Source organism: Sorghum bicolor, chromosome 3 (genome assembly GCF_000003195.3).
Source record: "Sorghum bicolor cultivar BTx623 chromosome 3, Sorghum_bicolor_NCBIv3, whole genome shotgun sequence".
Taxonomy (NCBI): Eukaryota; Viridiplantae; Streptophyta; class Magnoliopsida; order Poales; family Poaceae; genus Sorghum; species Sorghum bicolor.
This window is the reverse complement of record NC_012872.2, coordinates 58,852,220-58,873,017: the sequence shown is the minus strand read 5'-3', so window position 1 is coordinate 58,873,017 and position 20,798 is coordinate 58,852,220. Positions and strand designations below refer to the sequence as shown.

At 37.8% G+C, this 20,798-nt stretch overlaps 1 protein-coding gene across 1 annotated transcript; it reads right to left on the bottom strand.

Annotated features, from left to right (window-relative positions):
* LOC8080822 (ras-related protein RABA1f) lies at positions 99 to 2,287 on the bottom strand. The gene is made up of 2 exons (XM_002456066.2): positions 1,603 to 2,287; positions 99 to 882 (listed from the first exon to the last, which is right to left on the bottom strand). Exons 1-2 carry the CDS (start codon positions 1,824 to 1,826, stop codon positions 447 to 449), a joined length of 660 nt encoding a protein of 219 aa, XP_002456111.1. The 5' UTR covers positions 1,827 to 2,287; the 3' UTR covers positions 99 to 446.

The following is a 20,798-nucleotide window of genomic DNA, read 5'->3' as shown; positions in this document are numbered from 1 at the left end:
TCACTTATCAGTCTCGCCAGTGATAATGTTTCTCTACAGTTTTAGTGCGTGCGGGTATATTGTTCACTCTTGCTCGAAGCTGCCAAAACATGCCAATATTTCATCCAAATCAGTTTCAATCGCTTTCCCTATATGTATGACAGTACAAAGGTCATAGCCGGCCACTTTGTAAATGTACATGTACTACTAGTGTATCAATCGAATAGCCCGAGAAATACAATCGAGGACAGCGATTGCAGGTCTGCAAAACATCATGGTGCCCTCTCCAAACCACGTTGTCAATGTCGAGCGCCAACCACCCCCAACCGCTTGACAGTGTCAAGAAAGAAGATTGTCATCACGTTTTGTCTTTCTTAATCAGCAAAGCGTACTGTATGTATGTTTGACCAGGGCTATCCCAACGGGGGAAAAAAAAAAGAAACGAAACGAAACGAAATAAAAAAAAGCTAAGCCGAGCAGCAGCCGCCCGTATTCACGGGGGAGACCTCGTCCTTGGCGGCGCCGACGTCGATGGTCTTTCCCCTGGGCGGCGCGGCGGGGTCCTCCCCGATGTCGAGCGCGTTCCGGCTGACGACGTGGTAGATCTGGCGGAGCACCTCGGCGAAGGCGCGGTCGACGTTGGTGGCGTCCAGCGCCGACGTCTCCATGGAGAAGGTGCCGTGCCGCTCCGCGAAGGCCGCGGCGTCCTCGGGCGTCACGGCGCGGAGGTGGCGCAGGTCGGCCTTGTTGCCCACCAGCATGACCACGATGTTGGCGTCCGTGTGGTCCCGCAGCTCCCGCAGCCAGCGCTCGGCGTTGTCGAAGGTGATGCGGCGGGTCACGTCGTACACCACCAGCGCGCCCACCGCGCCGCGGTAGTATGCGCTCGTGATGGCGCGGTACCTGGAGGGACAGGCAGCAAGGGCACACGCAATCAGCTGCGATCGCAAGCAAATTGAATGGCACGCTAGCGAAATGCAAGTAAAGTTGTTCTTTTTAATAAAACGATAATGCACGTAAAGTTTGCTGGAGTTGAAAATGCGATACGCAAGCAAAAAACTGAAAAGCTTGTGATGATCGTGGACAAACTTATATTGTTCGGTTCATTTTGGCATGAACGCCCAGCTGGAGTAACACGGAAATCAATCCCGGCCGTTTTCAGCTACAATAAAGCATGAAGCAATCATCAACAGGCCAGTGGTTTGGTTTTTTTTTTTTTTTTTGAAATGTGAGTCAGAAGCACAAGTGCATGTTCATTCCGTCAGTTACGCTTAAGTTTCCATATTAACAACCATTTACTTACTAATAATCCATACAAGCAGTGGCGGATATAAACCTAGGGCCAACATGGCCATGGCCCTAGGCGTGGGAAAAAACACTAGAGTATTCCCTTTGTTTTTTCCAGCTAAATCTACGTATTAGTATTACTTTTATGTGATCCGATGTTGGTGGTTTATAGTATTGGCCCTAGTCGTGAAAGTTCCCCACCTCCGCCACTGCATACAAGTTACTACTAAACAGGAAGCTTTCCTGAAAAATGGTGCACAAATCCTAAGAAGTGCATCTGCAATCTGCATAACGAACGAACAGCAAAGAAAGAAGGGGAAAAGAAGGGCGCAGTACCTCTCCTGCCCGGCGGTGTCCCAGATCTGCGCCTTGACGAGCTTGTCGTCGACCTGGACGGTCTTGGTGGCGAACTCGACGCCGATGGTGGACCTGGTCTCGAGGCTGAACTCGTCCCTGGCGAACCGCGACAGCAGGTTCGACTTGCCCACGCCGCTGTCCCCGATCAGCACCACCTTGAACAGGTAGTCGTACTCCTCCTCCGCGCGGTACCCCGACGCCATCTCTCTTTCTCCCTCTCTCTCTCTCTCTCCTTCCTCCCGGCCCGCAACGGAACGGAGACGTGGAAGGAACGCGCTCGCTCTCGTTGATCGAACTACCGGGTACCGGCTGATCGATCGATCGGATTGGTTTGGTCGGCGCGATTCGAATTCGATCGCCCCGCTTCCTGGCTAAATAGCAGCGCGGCGCCGGCCTTGCTCTCCCCCGCGCCTCAATTATAACCCCTTCCACTTCCACTTCCACGCGGACGCGGCGGCGCTGGGCAGGGCAGGGCAACGCGGTGCGGCGCGGCTCGGCGCGTTTCGTCTTTCTTTCTGGTGCCTCTGCTACGGGGAAAAAGGGGGAGGGGGAGGGGCAGGGGAGACGACAGACGAGGTCGCCGCGTTTTGCTACGGGTTGTTGTTCTTGTGTTGCGCTTGCGCTGCTCTGTTTGTTTGTTTGTGATGAGGTGCTATCGGGGCGGCGCGGGAGGGAGGAGGTTGGAGGCTTTGGAGCCTGGAGCCAGCCGGGACAAAAAGCCAGGCCTTGGAGATTGGGTTGGCACGCGTGGGCGTGGTGACTGCTGAGGTGGACACACAAGCACAGGCAGACGACGAGGCGTTGTCTCGGTCTCGGTCCTGGTTCCGTCTCGCTGACTGGGCTGCTGCGTACACATGTGCACGGTTGCCTGATTGGTCTTCATGCCGGAGCTACCGACGGGTGGGTCACCCTCCTCCACCCTCGAGAGAAATATCAGGCACCCATTTGCCAAAGCTTGGACGCAATAATCACGGTCATTACACCGCTGCACCAGCGAGAAAAGAGCACCATCGGCTTTGCTGTACCAGCGTGTCGAGCTATAGGCTCTGCTTGGGCTGGAAGGAGAATTAGTAGGCCTGCGCACTCAGTTGATTTGATTTGATGACATCAGTTATTAAGAATTTCGGTTTTTGCAAAGTGTTAACTGAATTTGTTGTCGAAAAATCAATCAAATCCGGTTTCTGTTGAGTCGGTTAATCGTAATACATATTATACTTACAAGAGAAAGTACAACAACATTTATATTGGAAAGCACCTAATAACAAGAAATGGATCATGTAATAAAACAAAAGGAAAAACAACCAAGAATGCTTCTAACAAATAAAGTTAAGTACATTTAAATATGCAAGTGGGCACAATTTTAGTGTTTAATATAATTGTCCGAAAGAATTTCAGTTAAATCGTTTAATTCTAGGTCAAAATTGAATAAAAGTTGGTTAAACATATAGTGCCAAAAGTCTTCACCAAATAGTTGACAAAAAATTCAGTTAACTGGTTAAATCGACTCGGTTTGGTTAATCTATTTTGGTGAAATTAAAGTTTATCCACCCCTGAAAATTAGTATCAGGTTGGCCATCTAGATTCTAAGCTACAGTATAAAACTTCTCTACATAACCTAGTCAAAAGTCTATTTTATCTCTCTAACCTATGTAACAAAGTTGTGCAACAGGGTACATGCAACAACACAGGTACTTTGAAAAATTATCTAGGCCAGAGGACCAAAGCCCACTATACTACTGACCAGATTCTATGTAGTCTAGATGATCGATGTCGACCAACTATAACAGATAACAAAGATTGTTCTAGCAAAAAACACCAAAAATAAGTTCATGAAGACTCAAACAAATACAAGGTAGGTGCCATGATGATTTTAGAAATAATATGAAACTAATGTTGTAATTTTCCAAGGTAAAACATTTTTTCTTTGAATTTTCTAGGTTAAAGCAAATTTTAGGATTTTTACTTGCATTATTTTTTCATGTATAAATATTTAGATAATTTTTTGAAAAGTTATTTTTATAATTTTTTGGAGATTTTTAAAAATTATTTCTAGTTTGACTTATCTTCTGAAACTTTCAACTTAGCTCGAGATTTACTTCTTTCACGTGACAATCAGCAAAATCGAGAGGGTCAAATGAATCAAATGACCACCAAAGTCGAGAGGTTCAAATGAACTTTTCCTTTAAAAATCCCCAACGATCCCTGCGCTGCCTTCATCCTTTTTTTTAAACCGAGAAAACTATATATTACATAAACTTCTTAATGTTTACTTCAAATTTACATAGACCTCTCAAGGAAAATGAAACTACAAGGACTGCGCTGCACGCGCCCCGCCGGCATACGGGGAACGTTGGGCTGATGAGGCTGGGCCGAGCCGGCCCATAGAATGCTTACTGGGTGTACGTCTTTCTTTTTTAAAAAAAAAAACAAACTGGGTGTACGCTTTGATCCCCTAATCCCCTAATAAAAGGGGGAAGGGAATACAGAAATCCAATCTATTCTTTACTATGGCCTTGTTTAGTTCCCAAAAAATTTTGTAAAATTTTTCAGATTCCCCGTCACATCGAATCTTTAGACGCATGCATGGAGTATTATATATAGACGAAAATAAGAACTAATTACATAGTTTGGTCGGAATTGATGAGATGAATCTTTTAAGCCTAGTTAGTCCATAATTGGACAATATTTGTCACAAACAAACGAAAGTGCTACAGTACCTATTTTGCAAAATTTTTTGGAACTAAACAAGGCCTATACGTAGTATTCCTTCTTATGTATAAAAGTTTTTCAGCTAGTTATTAGAATACATTTTTTTGTACCACGGTCCGATAACTCGAACAAACACAAGGGATCATCGATCATCATGGTCTCGTGGAAGAGATCTGCAAAGAAAATTAAACCTGTTGATCGATCGGAGAAAAGGAGACGACGACGCCGACCCATATGCATGCAGTCTGCAGATGCCGCCGCTGTCTCATCTCATCACTCGTCTGCTGCATTGCATGTGGAACGGGATGGATGATGGGTGAGAAATGGGAGGGGGCTTGCAAGTCAACAACCGAGGGCTCCCCTGGCATGCAATTTGTTTAATCGATCTCCCTAACTCGCCCGCCGTCAGCCCGCCAATTGAATAGGAGGCCGAAGAAACCAGACGACCTCGGTTCACAACTCACAGAAGCATGCATGTATGGCGCGCTACCGCCAAACGATCGAGGTTTTCCGTGCCGCGGATCCATCAAACGGACACAAACAAACACACGCACGCACGAGCCTGGATCATCTTGGATTGCACAAGATCAGCCATTTAAAAAATGGAATATAATAGCCCAACCAAAATCTCTGCAGCTATAGGCAAAGGCAATAGTACTACATGTCATGGCCCATGTATATGCATTTGCATGCATCGTCATGGATCGTTCCACACGGAGATGGCTATAGCCTAGATTATCCAAGAGATAGTTAGGAAGTTAGCCATGCCGACCGTGACGTGAACCGCATGCGGTACGAGAAGGGAAGGGCCGCGGGCACCGTGGAACGCCGTTTGTTCCGTGGTCCCGAACACGGCGGTGAGGAGACAGGAGAGGTCCCGAACACGAACAGGCGTCCCCAAGGGCATGGCATGTTGACTGCGGCTCTGGGCGGTGGCCGCTGCATCTGCCACGACCACGACCACGAGCGACGGGATTGCCTTCCGCACTTTCTGCCATTCGTGCGTTCCAAAGGCAGGTGTCAGGGTCGACCCCCACGAGGAGACACACACGACTTCAGCAGAGCACAGACCTGCGCAGGAGGGCGCCACAGCCCACAGGTCAGGTCTACATCTTCCAGCTGGTCGAATCGAAGTCCTGGGAACAGAGAATTCGAAAACAGAGGATTTGCAACAACCAAAAAAAAAACTGTGTGTTATTATTGTTTAAATCGATACACGCGTGATATTAAGGACCTAGCAGCTAATTTTAAATAGTGATGAGAGAGTAGACTAGATAGCAAACATGGAGTACATTTCATGTGGATAGAGAAGACTGCTATAAAGTACAGAATTGCTATATGTCATCCGGTTGATTTGTGGTTTGCCATCAAACCGAATTTCTTGGCCTTTAGATCTGAATCGTGTGCCTCTTCTTTGGTTTGCATCTTGCCTTTCTTTTTGTGTGTCTGTCATGTGGGGCTCATCTGTCGGCACCACTGTTTGATTTTTGGGACTCGCGCCCGGTAGTGGTCGTTCTGTTCCGCTTCTCACTCCTCATTTCATTTCGTCCGTTCTCTCTCCTGTCGTTTGGGCTGCTCTCGGTGGCGACTGGCGATTTTGCTAGGGTTTCCGAGGTTCGTCCGTCTTCCCATTTCGTGATTCCTTTTCTCCGAGGTTCGTCCGTCTTCCCATTTCCTGATCCAACATCTCCGAGGTTCGTCCGTTTTTTACGTTATTTTTTGGTTTTGAATCTCTTCTGTGTGTTGGTGGATGCGATGTCTTTGTTCATAGATTGCCGCTTGTGGTTTCATGTGGTTAGTGTAGGGTTTTTTCGTAGATTTCAGGTTTTGATGCCCTGTGTAGAGGAGGTGTTGGATCTGTTGTTTAGTTTGGGGTATGTCGTTGTTTGATTCATTAGGATGCGATTGGGGATTTGGTTCTGTTCTTACCGGATATGTTGATAGATTTACCTATATTGCTGTGATTTCGCCCTAGGTTGGATGGTGATTTCGTGTTTGTGTGCTCAGATCTGATAGCTGATTGATGATATTTATAGTTTCATTAGTAATGATTCGTTATCAGGTCGTTGTGCCGCCTCTGGTTATGTTTATGTTGTCATTGAGTGTTGGTTTGGACTGAATCTTATTTTTGTTTATGGGTATTTGCCTAATTGAATGGATTCAGGTTCAGTTAATGGGAAGACAAAATTATTTCTGTTCGTGGGTTCAGATTCAGTTAAGTGGACTTTTTTATTTTTGTTCATGTATTGTCTATGTAGCATGTTTTCAATTTATTTGTGGTGTTTTACTTCCATTGGTGTTGAAGTTGGATAGAGGTTTCGTGGTTTATATTGTGGTGATGGTGTGCTGATAAATTTTGTAGACGGCTGCTTTTTGGTTGTTAGGAGTTGTTTTATATCTTTGAATGAACTGTGCATATTTATGTTGTTATGGTTATCTTTATTTTAGATTTTGGTTGTGTTTATGAACCTATAATTTGTTTGGTGTAATGATTATTGTTTAATTTTTATTCTTTTTCTACTGAATTTGTAGTAGAATTGACATAGTCTTAGTTTAGTTAACTGATTATTTTACTACTTATTAGTATATTTTTATTTCTTCCTTTATTTGTTTTATTTCATATATGTCCTAATAATTTTGTAGTTAATTTTTGGTTTAATGTAGTGAAGATGGTTCGGAAAAGGCCTAGTGGTGTAGTTGATTTGTCTAGCTCTACTGATTCAGAAACTGATGGTTCTGAAGATGTTCAATGTTCTCAGTTACCTTTCATGGATGATGATTCGTATCCATCACTTTCAGGATCAGAGCTTTTTGCAGAAGTGTGTTTATTGTTTGTTATTTCTTAGTTATTTGTTCATTGTAGTTGCATTGTGTATACATTTATAATTTCTTTTTTTTTGCAGGATGATTCGTCCAGTGACAATTCAAGCTTTGACTATGATTTGTATGAGAAGTGTATAAGAGATGTAAGTCTGTTTTTTATGTTAATTTCTCTTAAATTTTGTATTTTTTTTTCTAATTATTTTTTTCAGTATAAGAAGATTAAGAGTATGAAGAGAAGACTTCAGATGACATTAAAGCACAAGGTTACTTGCATTGTTTTTTTCTAATTTTTTTTGTTCTTCAAAACTTATTGTTTACAATTACTTTGTTTTTTTCAGTCGAAGAAGCTGAAAACTGGGAACAAGACTAAAGATGGGTTTTCAAGGTTTTCTGCCACTGCTTTCTCAAATGTGATATCTGCTTTGTCCCCTAAGGAGAAGGGTGTAATTGAGAGATATGGTTTTGGTTCTTTGTTGCTGTTCAACAAGTGTTTTGTCCCAAATAAGTTTGCTAACTGGGTTGCCCGTTTAGTCGATTCCAAATCTGGTGACATTATTCGTGAAGGAAAGGTTATTTCTCTTAGTGTGGAGTCAATTCATCTAGTTCTTGGGCTTCCTTTGGGTAGAAGAGCATTTCCTGTTGATCCAAGTGCTGGAAAGGATGTTGTGTTATCAAAGTTTGGGAAGGATAAGATTCCTCCTATTTCTTTCTTTGCTGATAAGTTGATTAAGAAGGAAAATTTATCTGATGAGGATATGTTCATTTGCTTTATGGTAGTTGCTTTGAGTAGTTTTTTGTGCCCCAACACCAATATTGTTCCAAGTCCTAAATATTTTGGTGTTTTCCAAGATATTGATCATATCAAAGATTTCAATTGGTGTGGTTTTGTTTTGGACTGGTTATTGGATCACATAAAGGCCTTTAACCGTGGGAAGAATGATAGACTGAAAAGGTGCCAAGGTCTTGGAGGCTGCTTGTACTATCTTGTGGTAAGTTTTATATGCTTCAGTTTGTTGTATGTTGTTTCTTTTTTTAGTTCTTGGATGTTTTAATTATTATATTTGTTTTTAGGTTGTTTACCTCGATCACATTGATTTTAGTCAGAGACAAGTGGATGATTCTATTCCTCGAATTTCAGTTTGGAAACATGATATGATTAAGTTTTACTCTAATCTGGATCTTAAATCTCCTGGTGTTTATGGTTACAGACCATTAATTGAGTTTGAGAGAACTTGCTACTACAAGGTTAGTTGTATACATATATGTATATATATTTCTTCTTTTCTTTTATGGCGAGTGGGTGTATATTTTGTTTAATTGTTTATTTATTTTTTCCACAGTCTGTCCATGTTGCATCAGTTTCTTGTGTTGATGATCTTGATGTTGTTTTCTTTGAGAAGATGGAATCTGTATCTGGGTGTAAACTTCCTTTTGCTTTGAAGATGAAAATAGCAAGGTTGATTGAGGAGCATTCATTTAACTGTGGTTTGTCTTTGAAGTTGGATGTGAAATCTCTTGGCAATGTTTCAAAAGAGTTCCAAGTTATGTTTGCGAAGATGATGAAACATATGTGTAGTATTGATGTTATAACCAAAGATTTGGTTTTGGAAATTATGAAAGCTATTGCTGAGACTGATCCTAATGTTGATGATAGTGGTGTTTCAGTTTATGATTCAACATCACAAAGAGTAGGTGTTGTTGGTTCTGGTAGTGCTCCTGAACAAGTTGATGTTCGTTATGCTAAGGTATTATTAGTTTATTTTTTTGCTCTTATTTGTTTCCTAGTTTTTTATTTGATCTCAATACATTTTTTTACTTTTCAGGCTGCAGTCAACACTTTTGTTCCTTCCACATCAAAATGTGCTCAAAAGAAAACTGTTCCTGTTGTTCCTGATAATGTATGCTTATGTTTTCTCTTTGATTTGTATTTTAATTATTTTATTGTTCTTTATATCTTTTTTTTGTTTCAGGTTCATTTGGTTGATTTGGAGGACGATATGCCTAAGATGAAAAAGAGTAATGTTTTTTTCTTGTTTTGTTTTTTATGTTGTCTGGTTAATTTTGTCTTATATATTATAGATTGTTGTCTTTATATTTATTTATTTTAGTGTGTTTATATATATATTGTCATGTTTGTGACACATTTGTTTTCATAATTAGTTTATCAATGATTTTATGTAGATATGTTATTTTTCAGTCAGAAAGTGAATTTTATGCTTGTGCTTTTGTTGTCTAATGTAGCCACTCCTGGGAATACCACTGTCCGTAATCCTTTGCGTGATATAAGCAATAATGGTTCCCAATCTGCTACTCGTGGAAAAAGTTCTGATCTCGAGAAAGATGTGATTCTGATTGATAAAGAGAATATTGTTGTTCCTGATTCTGTTTCTCCTTCTCCTTTTCGGCGTCGCTCTAGATTTGTTGGTTTCAAGGTATTTTTTCACTTTTTTTTTCAGATTATTTACGTGTTTTTTCTCTACCTTTTGTTTTTATATTGTTGGCTTTTCTTTTTAGATCTCTGAAGATTCTGAGAATGTTTCTCCTACCAATAGAGATGAGGTTAGTAACTTTTTTGTCAGCTATTATTAAAGTTACTTTACTGCTTTGAATTTTTTGTATTAGGTTTCCAAAATGTTTTTATTTGTTTGTAGGGCTGCTTGTTCATGCAATCTATTCCTTTTACTCCTGAAGGATCTCCTCATATTACTCCCAAGCTTTCTAAGAAGTCTTCTATCTTTCCTGTCATTAATAGTTCTGGCAATAGGACTCATTGTTCTTCGGCTAAAGAAAATGTTAGTTTTCCTATGTAATTATTCTTTATTTGTCTTATATTGTATTATTTATTTATTTATTTATTTATTTATTTATTTATTTATTTATTCTTTCTTATTAAACTTTTGTCCTTCATTTCTTTTAGGATTCTTCTCCAGTTATTTGTACTGGTTCTAGGCCTTTTGCTGAATCTGTTCGAGTTCAGATTAAGAAATCAGAGGCTATGTACAATAATAAGTTTGCGAAATCAGATATTAGCATGCATACTCCTGCTGTACCGTTTGGTAATACTCATGGATTTCCGGCTGATTCTTCCATTGATACTCATAGTTTGGCAACTCGTTCAGATTTCAAGGTGAGGAGCTCTTCAACTGGTGGCAAAATTCCTATTCATGGTCCAAGAAGGTTGGTTTGTCCTAGTAGAGGTCTTATTGATGACTTTGTTATTACTGGTGATAAGTTCAAGGTTTCTAAGTCTGAAATTGCAAACTACAAGGCTATGTGTGGTTTGGCAAAATCTCGTTCTAGCAAGTAAATTTCTTTGTCAATTATTTTTTTCTCTGCTTTAATGTTTCATTGTATTTAGCTGTTGAATGTTGTTTCTTATTCGTATTTTGTTGTCTAATGTTACTCTTTAATTGTCTGTTTTTTGGTTCTTTTAGTTTGGATGCTTTGTACTTTGGAGGTGTTCGTGTTACCTATTGGTCTCTTGGAGAATCTATGAAACCTGGTGGTAAAGTTAACAATTTTGTTGTGGCTGCATTTTGCTATCATCTTTTCTGTCGTCCTGATGGCCATCCAGATATTTCTAAGCGCCATTACTTCTTTTCAAATATTTCAGTAAGTGTTTGTTTCTATGCGTATTCAATTTGTTTAATTTATTTGTCGTAAGTAATTCTTTATTTGTTAGGACAATCTTCTCAAAGATCATGATGAAGTTTCTGCTGATGTGATGATGAGAGCTTTTGAGCGTTCTGCAAAGGCTAGGCCTCTTTTCCAATCTGACTTGGTAAGTTTTTTATTAATTTATATTAGTATTTTAAATTTTTGCCACTTTGCTTTGGTTTTGTATTCAATGAATTTAATTATATCCTTATTTTTGTAGCTGTATTTCCCAACTTTTTATGAGGATCACTGGTTTGTATTTGTTGTGGACATCAAGGATAGGAAGTTTGTCTTTCTTGACTCATTTTATTCAGAAGTTCATTCTTACCAAAAATATGTTCGCGAGAAGATGGTAATTATCTTTGTATATGATTTTTTTTACTTAGTGTAAGTTTTTTGATTTATTTATTGTGTTGTAGATTCCTGAGTTTCAATTCTGGTGGGACAAGTTTGTTAAGCGTGACATGAATTTCAAAGATTATGGTGTTTTATACCCAAGTGTGCCCAAGCAGTCTCCAGAAAATAAGTATGTTTTTGTACCATATTTTTGTTGTCTTTTCTAGTTTTTTTGTTTTGATATGATTATTTTTAGATTTCTAGTTGTATTCTCCAGCAGTTTTCACTGATTTGTCATGTAATGTGTTTTTTTGTAGTGTTGATTCAGGCATTTACACTATGATGTTTCTTGAACATTGGACTTCGCCAAGATCATCTCTTTTTACACTGTTCAGTAGCAATGACATTGGCAATATAAGGATCAAGTTAGCTAATGAAATGTTGTTCAATCCTAGAAATACTGGTAACAAGAATCCAGTCATTAGTTACGACCCGAGTGAGGTATTGTACTACCTTTATACTTGTTAAATAATTTTGTCTTAATTATTTATATTTCATTGTATTTTTTTCACAGGATGGTTCTTCTGAGTAGCTGTTGCTCAAGTTTCTTAGTTGGTTGCTGCGAGCTCAAGTTCATTCTAATGGATGTATATTTGTTCATGATGTCTGTGGACTTAGTATATTCTGTCACATATAGGGTAGTAGTTATGAAACTGTTTTACATGGTTGTGCAGTGTTGCACATGATATTACTGAGTAGCCATTACATATGATGAAATGGTTGTGAAGTGTTGCACATGATGTTACTAAATATCCATTACATATGATAAATAGTTGTGCAGTTTTGCACATGATATTACTGAATATCCATTACATATGATAACTCTATAATTCTATTATAGTATTTCATATATCTTGTTTCTTTGTGACTTCGTCTCCTTCCTTTGCTTTTCCATCTTCTTCTCCTACTCCTTGGTTGCTCCTGTTGCTGTGCTTGTCTCTATGTCATTACTCTTCTTTGTAGTTTTCTTCAATCTCTTTGAGTTGGGCTTCATTGGTGATCCTGTGATGGCCAATAAAAGTTTATGATATTTTGTATTTACTTAATTGTACATGTAGTTTTAAAAGTTTTCTACCTGTACTTTCGTTTGTAGTTGTCTTCTTCTTCTTCTTGCTCTCTTTCTTCTTTAGTTTCTCTCTTACTTCTTCTATATATGTCTTCATTCTCTTTGGTTTCTCTGGCCTTCCTTTTTTTTGTATTCTTTCTGGGTCCTCTATCTCATCCAATGTAACATTGCTCTCTTTATCTGCTTGTCCTTGTATTTGAACTTGTTCATCTTCTGTTGCTTGATAATTTGTATCCACACTGCTTGGAGGTGCTAGTAATTTGTTCAGGTGCAAGTCAATCCTCTTCATTTCTGCTTCAAGGTACATTGTTGCTTCTTCTGTCTTAGCTGCCTTTGAATTCATAGCTGCAGATATCCTTGATAGTACATTGAATCTTAGCAATGAACTTGTTGCAAGTGATGTTTCTTCTACTCTTTGCTTTATCAATCTCATGTCTTTCTTCCTCCATCTATCTATTATGTACTTATCTGGTATTGCACTAATTTCCTTCTCTATCATGATTTTCAGGATATGGGAGCACAAGATTCCGTCTTTGCTGAATTTAGCACATATGCAACTAAAGTCTTCATTCCCTTGTGTGAGGTTAGTTAGTACTATGTACCTCCTAATTCTTTGTGCCTTGTACACTTGGTTACTTCTTTGCCAGACTTCAAATATCTTCCCTTCTTCAATTTCCTTGTAAGTTAGAGTTGAAGTAGCTTGTAGTTGAATTTGAAACTTCTTGTAAATATTCCTGTTATATAACTCTTGTGCTTGCCTCTCAAATGTGTACCCATAAAGAAGTTCTTTTGGTCTCTTTTGGATGCTATAGTGGTCCTCTAGGTTTTCTGCTCTTTCTATGCTGTCAACTATGCGATCATACTCTGCCACAAAGCTGTTAATACTATAGGTAGGTCCCACATTCTCCTTGAATCTAGCATTTGTTGCTTCACTCCTAGATGTGCTTTGGATGAATGGGAAGAAGTCATTCTTGTAGTAGACTGGTATGAACCTCTTTCTTGTTTCCCACATTTTTGTCAAGTACTTGTTCTTCTCTAAGCCTCTTTCCTTGATCATCTGTGTCCACAAGAACTCAAACTCTTCTTCTGTGACTGAGTTGTTTACTATGTCTTCGAATTCCTCATACAGTCCATCTTTAGATGCAAAAACTTTGATGTTCTTGGAGTAGCATTTCGTTTTGATGTGGAAAAGGCAATTCCTGTGCCTTGTTTTCTGCATCACTTCTTCAATTGCTGCCTTCATAGCTTGGTCTTGGTCTGTTATTATAGTTTGTGGGTGTTTCCCACCCATGGACTCTAGGAATGTCTCTAGCACCCACTTGAATGTTGCTGTTGTTTCATCTTTTAGGAATGCACATCCAAACAGACTTGTCTGTGCATGTCCAGTAATCCCCACAAAAGGTGCAAATGGCAGCCTGTATTTGTTTGTCATATATGTTGTGTCGAAGCTAACACAATCTCCAAAGTCAGCATAGTATTTTAGAGAGGATCCGTCTCTCCAAAATATATTCTTCACTTTGTTCTCACCATCTAATTCAAATTTGAAAAAGAATGTAGGATCTTCATTTTTCTTCTTTCTGAAGTTTTCAAGCAGCTTGGTCATATCTGTTCCTTTAATTTCTCTATTGATCTTTGTTCTATAGTTGCTTACATCTTTCTTTTTCACTGGTAATGCTGTTGCTCGTCCTCTGAGGTATGACAATATGGAGATCATTTTCCTCGTTGGTATGTTATTGTCATTCAGAGTCCTTATAAGTGATTTCTCCATTTCAGTCATATATTTATGACCACTGAACTGTTGGTTGCTCCCAGGGTAGAGTTCATGATTGTGATCCAAATCTAACCTAATTATCCTCCATATGTTATTGTCTTCTTTAACTACCATGACACATTGGCAGTCTGTTTTGTCACCTACATTTGTCTTTCTTTTCTTTACTTCCTTTTTTCCTATGTTCTTCTCCACTTCTTTCTCCTGCTGCTCTATAGTTTTCTTCTTTGGTGGTTTCCCATATCTATGACACTTGATTGTGACTTTTGAGATCTCATGGTTCCTCTTTTTGCTTGTAGTTCTGGCGACATGTGCAACTACAGTTTCAAACCCAGCTATAAATGCATAGAAGTTGAAAAAATGGTGAGCTTCATCTTTGGTTTCAAATTGCATCCCTATCTGTGGTGTAAACTTGCTATTGATCTCTGCATTGTTTCCTTCTGAAGCTGCTATTTGTTCTGCCATGATAAATTCATCTATCTCTTGTTCAGTTAATTCCTGGCTGCCATTGTTTTCTGTATTGTCTAGTTCTTCATTTTGTGCATGCTCAATAATTGTTGATTCTGCATTTATGTTTGTCTGGTCTGACATTGTATTTGACAGATCTTCTTGGACAACCTCTATAGATTCTTGGATCTGCTGAACTTGCATGTTCTTGAAGATTTCATGTTGCCATTCTGTTTCTTCATTCTGAGTTAAGTAGTCTTGATCCCAATTGCTTGTCTTGTCCTGGTGAATATATAATTATAGTTATTTATTGTTTTTCTTGTTTATTAATGTCGATATAGTATATTGATGTTTATTTTTGATGTGTATAGAGTGTTACCTGATAGTCTAAAAGTGTGTAATTGAAATCAATGCTGCTGTCTGGATTGCTGTTTGTCCTTTCCATTGCCATCTGCAAAATTGTTTTCTATATGATTCAGACAAGTTTTTTTACTTTTTAGTCTATTATACTATACTGATATTTATTTTGTTGTGTAAATAGTGCTACCTGATACTCTGGAAGTGAGTAATTGAAATCAATGTTGCTGTAATCATTGCTATTCGTCTTGTCCATTGCCATCTGCAAAAAAGTTGTATATATGAATCAAGCAAGTTTTTTTTCTTAGTCTATTATATTATTTATAATAAGAATCAATTTGTTTTCTTATAGTAGAATTATTGATAATTGATTTGTATAAAATTTTTGTTTTACCTGAAACATATCTGTGCCCAGTAGCATGCTTGTAAATGATCCTTGCATTTCTTGAGAAAACTGCAACTTGAATAAAAAATTTACATTAGAAATGTAATCAATTTACTCTTTCATACTAGATGTATGTTTATAAGTTTTGGTGTGTAAGTTTGCTTACCGAGAATACTTCTTCTTGGGAGTTCCTGATTTGATCCATTAGAAGTCCTGTTAAGCTCTCCTGTGATAATTGTAACATATTTTATAGTTAGTTTTCTTGTGATAACAGTAATGTACTATTTTTTTTGTGTAGGTGAAGATGTGTTCGTGTTACCTTCCTTCTGCATTGTATTTGGGAAAGGTTTGCACTGTATTGTTCTAGTCCTCTTGAATCATTGTTTGAATTTGTTGCATAAGTAGAAGTTTCAGTTGTTGATGACCCATCTTCTCTCTACAGAGCAGTAGCTATGTCAATTTATTTATTGACATATATATATATATATATATACAGACACTTGAAAATACATACCTGAAAATTCTGGATGAGCCTGAGCTGGTCTTGCCATTGATTCATTGTTCCATTTGAAGTATTTGTTGTAGCTGGGTTTGGTGTAAAGTAGCTAAATTGCCTCATGATTTCCGTTGCTGTTTGGTTTTCTTGCATTTCAGTTGTTGTTTGTATCTGCTTCTTCAACATTCCATCTGCATTCTGTAATAAATGTTATTTTAATATGTTGTTAGTCAGTCAAAAGATTTAGATTCTAAGTGTACATGATTAGTTTTGTATGAACTGATTATGGAAAAATGTGGAGCATCAACTTTTATTTTTTACTGATAATAAATGATGGAATAAAGTCTTACTAATCTATCTGCTTTCTAATCTTTTTGCTATCTAATTTTTCTGCTAATTGCCTTATATTTGTTTATTGCAGATTGATTTGATTATATTGTGTGGGTAGATAAACTTTGTTACCTGTTGTTTTCCTCCATCCGTTTCTGTTGGAAGCTGCCCGGATGGATCTGGAGGTTCCATCTTTCTTTTCTCTTCTTCGATCCTCTTATCAGATCTGCAGATGTTGTCGTCGTCCCCCCCTGTTGGGGTCTCTTGATGCGTTGGAGCTTCCAGGTAAATCCCTTTCTTTCTTTTCCCTTCTCCAGATTCGTTTTGGAGCTTCTTGTCTTGCAAGTATGTGTTTTTTCTGTTTATACCCTTTCGTTTCTTGTTTTTTCGATTGGTTGTCCCTTCTGTGTACCTTTTTTCTGGGCTCTTTCATGTGTGTTTGCTTGTTTGTGAACACTGTGTCTTATGGGCCTTCTATTGGGCCTTTTCAATTCTCCTATTTTTGGGTCCTTTTCATTTTACTTGGGTTATGTTTGGGCCTTTGCTGGGTCTTTTTAGTTTTTCATTTGTGGCCCAATTAAGTCCACCGTTTGGTTTTATTGCCTTCCTGCATTTACTCCCCACCGTCTGTATCAGATGGTAGGTTTCTTCTCCATTCCTTCATCCTCCATTTACTCCCCACCGTCTGGTTTTATTGCCTTTGACTGTTTCTTTCTGGTCGACCATTTCTCTGCCGTACTCTTTATATATTGTTGTAGATCTCATTTTCTCTCTTCTGTGTCATCCATTTTCACTATTTTGTATATGTCCCTTGGTGTTCTCCTCTTCTCCCTTCTGTTATATCATCCAGGTTATAGTTCTTCCTTTGCCTTTCATTCTTTTCTATTTTTTCATATACAGTTTTGTATAATATGATATCATTTTGTCCTATCACTTCTCTTCTTTCCTACGTATCTACAATATTCAAGTATTTGTTATGGTTTCTCAAGATTCATTTCTCTAAGCTTTTAACATTTTTTTACATGCAGTTTTATTCTCTCTACTCTCAGCCTGATAGAGTAAGTTCATTGTCCTGTTCTTTGGTTTACATTGTCTTGTAACTATATTTATAGTTTTATATTGCTATATTTACATTGACCTACTCAATGTAAATTTTTGAATAGGTTGATATAAGCTGGGTATAGTTGGCCTTTCTTAGCAAGGTCTCTATCTGTTTAAGAATTTGGTAGTCATGCCTATTGAGATCCATTTGACATCACTTCCCAGGTTAATGTAAGTTTGTTTATATGTTAATTTTTTACATGTTTTTGTTCAAGTTATTTTCTGGTTTTGTTCAGCTCAATTGTATTAGATTTTATCAGGTCCTATAGTAAATCATCATTGACATATGCTTGGTTTTACATTGTGTTCTAACTATGGTTTTTGTTAATTTTTAATGTCTTTTAACTATATTTATATTTTAATATTTCTTTATTTACACTGATTCATGTAGTGTAATTGTTTGGTCTTTTGATTGTAAATTTCTTCTTCTGTTTTTGTAATTTTTTTTTGTTATATTTGTGAAGTATCTTCTTTTTTGTCTTTGTATTTGGCTTCCATAGAAAACATTTGGATTGTGGTATTTGTTTTTCTTTTATTATTATATTCATGTTTCATGTACTCCCTGTCTTTGTAGTATTTTTAGCATTCATGGAATGGAAATTGGGATTTTAGAGGCTTTTGCTTCACTAATTTGGAAAGCCTTCCTGTTTCTGAAAGAGTGGTTTGTGTCTCTTTCCATTTATTTCCTGCTGCTCCATTTTATTTATTTTTGTTCATCTCTTAGGTAATAGGTACTGTTTGGAATGTTTGGTTGAGATAGCCATCTTGACATAGTATGATTTAGTTTTACATTGTATTTTAACTATGTTTACATTTTAATATTCATGTATTTACACTGATTCATCTAGTGTATTTGTCTTGTCTTTTTATTGTAAATTTGTTCATGTGTTTTTGTAATTTTTTTGTTATATTTTTGAAGTATCTTCTTTTTTGTCTTTGTATTTGGTTTCCATAGAAAACATTTGGATTATTTATTTTGTCTTTATTTTCTGATTATATTCATGTTTCATGTACTCACTGTGTTTGTAGTATTTTCAGCATTCATGGAAATTGGGATTTTAGAGACTTTACCTTCATTAGTTTGGAAGGCCTTCCTTTTTGGTGAGAGACTGGTTTCTGTCTCATTTCATTTACCTCCTGCTCCATTTCTTTTATTTTTGTTCATTTCTTAGATAATAGGTATTGTTTGCAATGTGTGGTTCACATAGGTATCCTGACATAGTATGATTTAGTTTTACATTGTCTTTTAACTATGTTTACATTTTAATATTTTTGTATTTACACTGACTCATGTAGTGTAATTGTCAGGTCATTTGATTGTAATTTGTTTCATGTGTTTATGTAATTTTTCTGGCGTATATTTGTGAAGTATCTTCTTTTTTGTCTTTGTATTTGGCTTCCATAGAAAACATTTGGATTGTGGTATTTGTTTTTCTTTTTATGAGTATATTCATGTTTCATGTTACTGCCTTTGTTTGTACTTTTTTTCAGCATTCATGGAAATTGGAATTTTAGAGATATTACCTTCACTAATTTTTATTTTATTTATTATGTAAAATTGCTGGTACATTTTTTATTGTTTAGTTATTTTTTTTCATTACAATTTTTTTGTAAGTGTGATTTTTTTCATATGTTTTTTTGATATTTTTTATACTTTTGAATGTTATTTTATGACTCATCGTTAGATTTGGATCAGATGATCTAAAATTCATATGATTTTCTGTCTTTATTCATTTGAATGTTGCTGGACTCAAATTCGGTTGATTTGGCCTCATCCATCAACCGAATGATAGAATAGGCCAAATCAACCAAATGATAGGTAGACAGGTCCATAAAGTATGACAAGAGAATCAAATACTATTATTCTGTTTTTTAATTCAAATCTTTTTCTTTAAGAATAGTTTGTGTAGTAGCGCATATTAGTGTGGAGTAGACCTGAGGCCTTGTTTAGTTTGAGAAAATTTTTGGATTTCGCTACTGTAGCACTTTCGTTTGTTTGTGGCAAATATTATCCAATCATAGACTAACTAGGATCAAAAGATTCGTCTCGCGATTTACATGTAAACTGTGTAATTAGTTTTTGTTTTCATCTATATTTAATGCTTCATGCATGTACCGCAAGATTCAACGTGACGGGGAATCTTGAAAATTTTTGTGAACTAAACAAGGCCTGAAGCATACCCAAAGGCCAAAGATGTTCAACAATTTCTAAATATTTGTCCCAACCAGAGATGCAGTCACCATGCATGCATGCATGCATGTGTGCACGCCGGCCCGGCCCTCTCGAGTCAATCCACCCCCATCAATAATCACCCGTCCCTCGTCACAGCAGATGGCAAATGCCATTACTGCCTTGGACCAGGAATTCTCCCATCAGCAGTCCAGTGCCTGCCGGCCGGGTCCCCGTTCTCTTTCGTCGTGCATGTATGCATGCAGCGCACACGTACAGTACCCGTGCACGCATGCATCTCCTCCCGCCATTTACTGCATGCAACAACTTCTCCAACAAACGCTCCATTTGTTGGAATGTACGTACATTCACCACTCTTTTGGATCTCCCATGCATTCAATGCCACGTCACAAACCAAACTATTGCAATGGAGGACGGAGCCAAGGAAACAGGTCGGCCGTGCATGCAGCAAACAACCACAGTCTATACTTCCACTGTCATTAACTCTACTGCCTGGCTTTTTTTGACCGCATAAAGACCAGCTACGAGTTTAATACTACCAGTAATCGCCAAGGAAAGCTAGGAAATGGCAAAGCTGTTTCTGGTAACGTTTGGCACATCATGCGTAGCTTTTCGAACTGAGAAGTGGTATCCCGTATCCAAAGCTTTCTCGAACTGATCATTCACCACTTTTTTAAAAAACGGATACGAGGACCCGACCACAAAATCCAAGAAGATTCATGACATGTATCCTCCTTGTTCTTGTACTTAAACTCTGAGGGGCATCACTCCGATCCTTGTACGTTGATGGCAATCTATCTTTATTGGTAAAGAATACAATTCTAACGTATTATCAAATCAAATTGTTTTAAATCTGATCAAATTTCTGGGAATAGCTATAACACTATTGAAAAGAAACTATTTTTAGAGGTGCCTTCCTTTTAATCAAGAGATGGTTCTATCAAGAATCACTTCTAAAAATAGTTTTTCAAGAGGTGACGGAAAGCCCAGCAAAAGGGGCGGAGCTAGAAACTATGGGCCGGCCGAAAATATCAACTTGTAATTAGCTAGGGCGGCTCAACTAATTAGGTGTCTCATGGTGATTGTGTGAGTTAATTCATCGACTTGACACAGTTTCTTGTATTTTCGAATATATATATTCTAGAATCGGCTCTATTCTTTCGGTGGCAGGCGACATGCGGTGACTTTATTATAAATCTCAGATTTTACCGGCTTAGTCTTTCAAAGATGTTTGTGGGGATAATTTTATTATGTAGTTTGGTTTTGTATAATTCTAGTATCTACTCTCTCCATCTCATAAAAAGTGTCACAACGGAATTCCTGTTGGTCTTAAGTTTCACTAGCTTTGAACAAAATTTTAGTAATATTTATATCTCTAAGTTAGTTTTTTATGAAAATATATTCAACGATCTATCTAATGATACTAACTATGTGCTATAAATATTAATA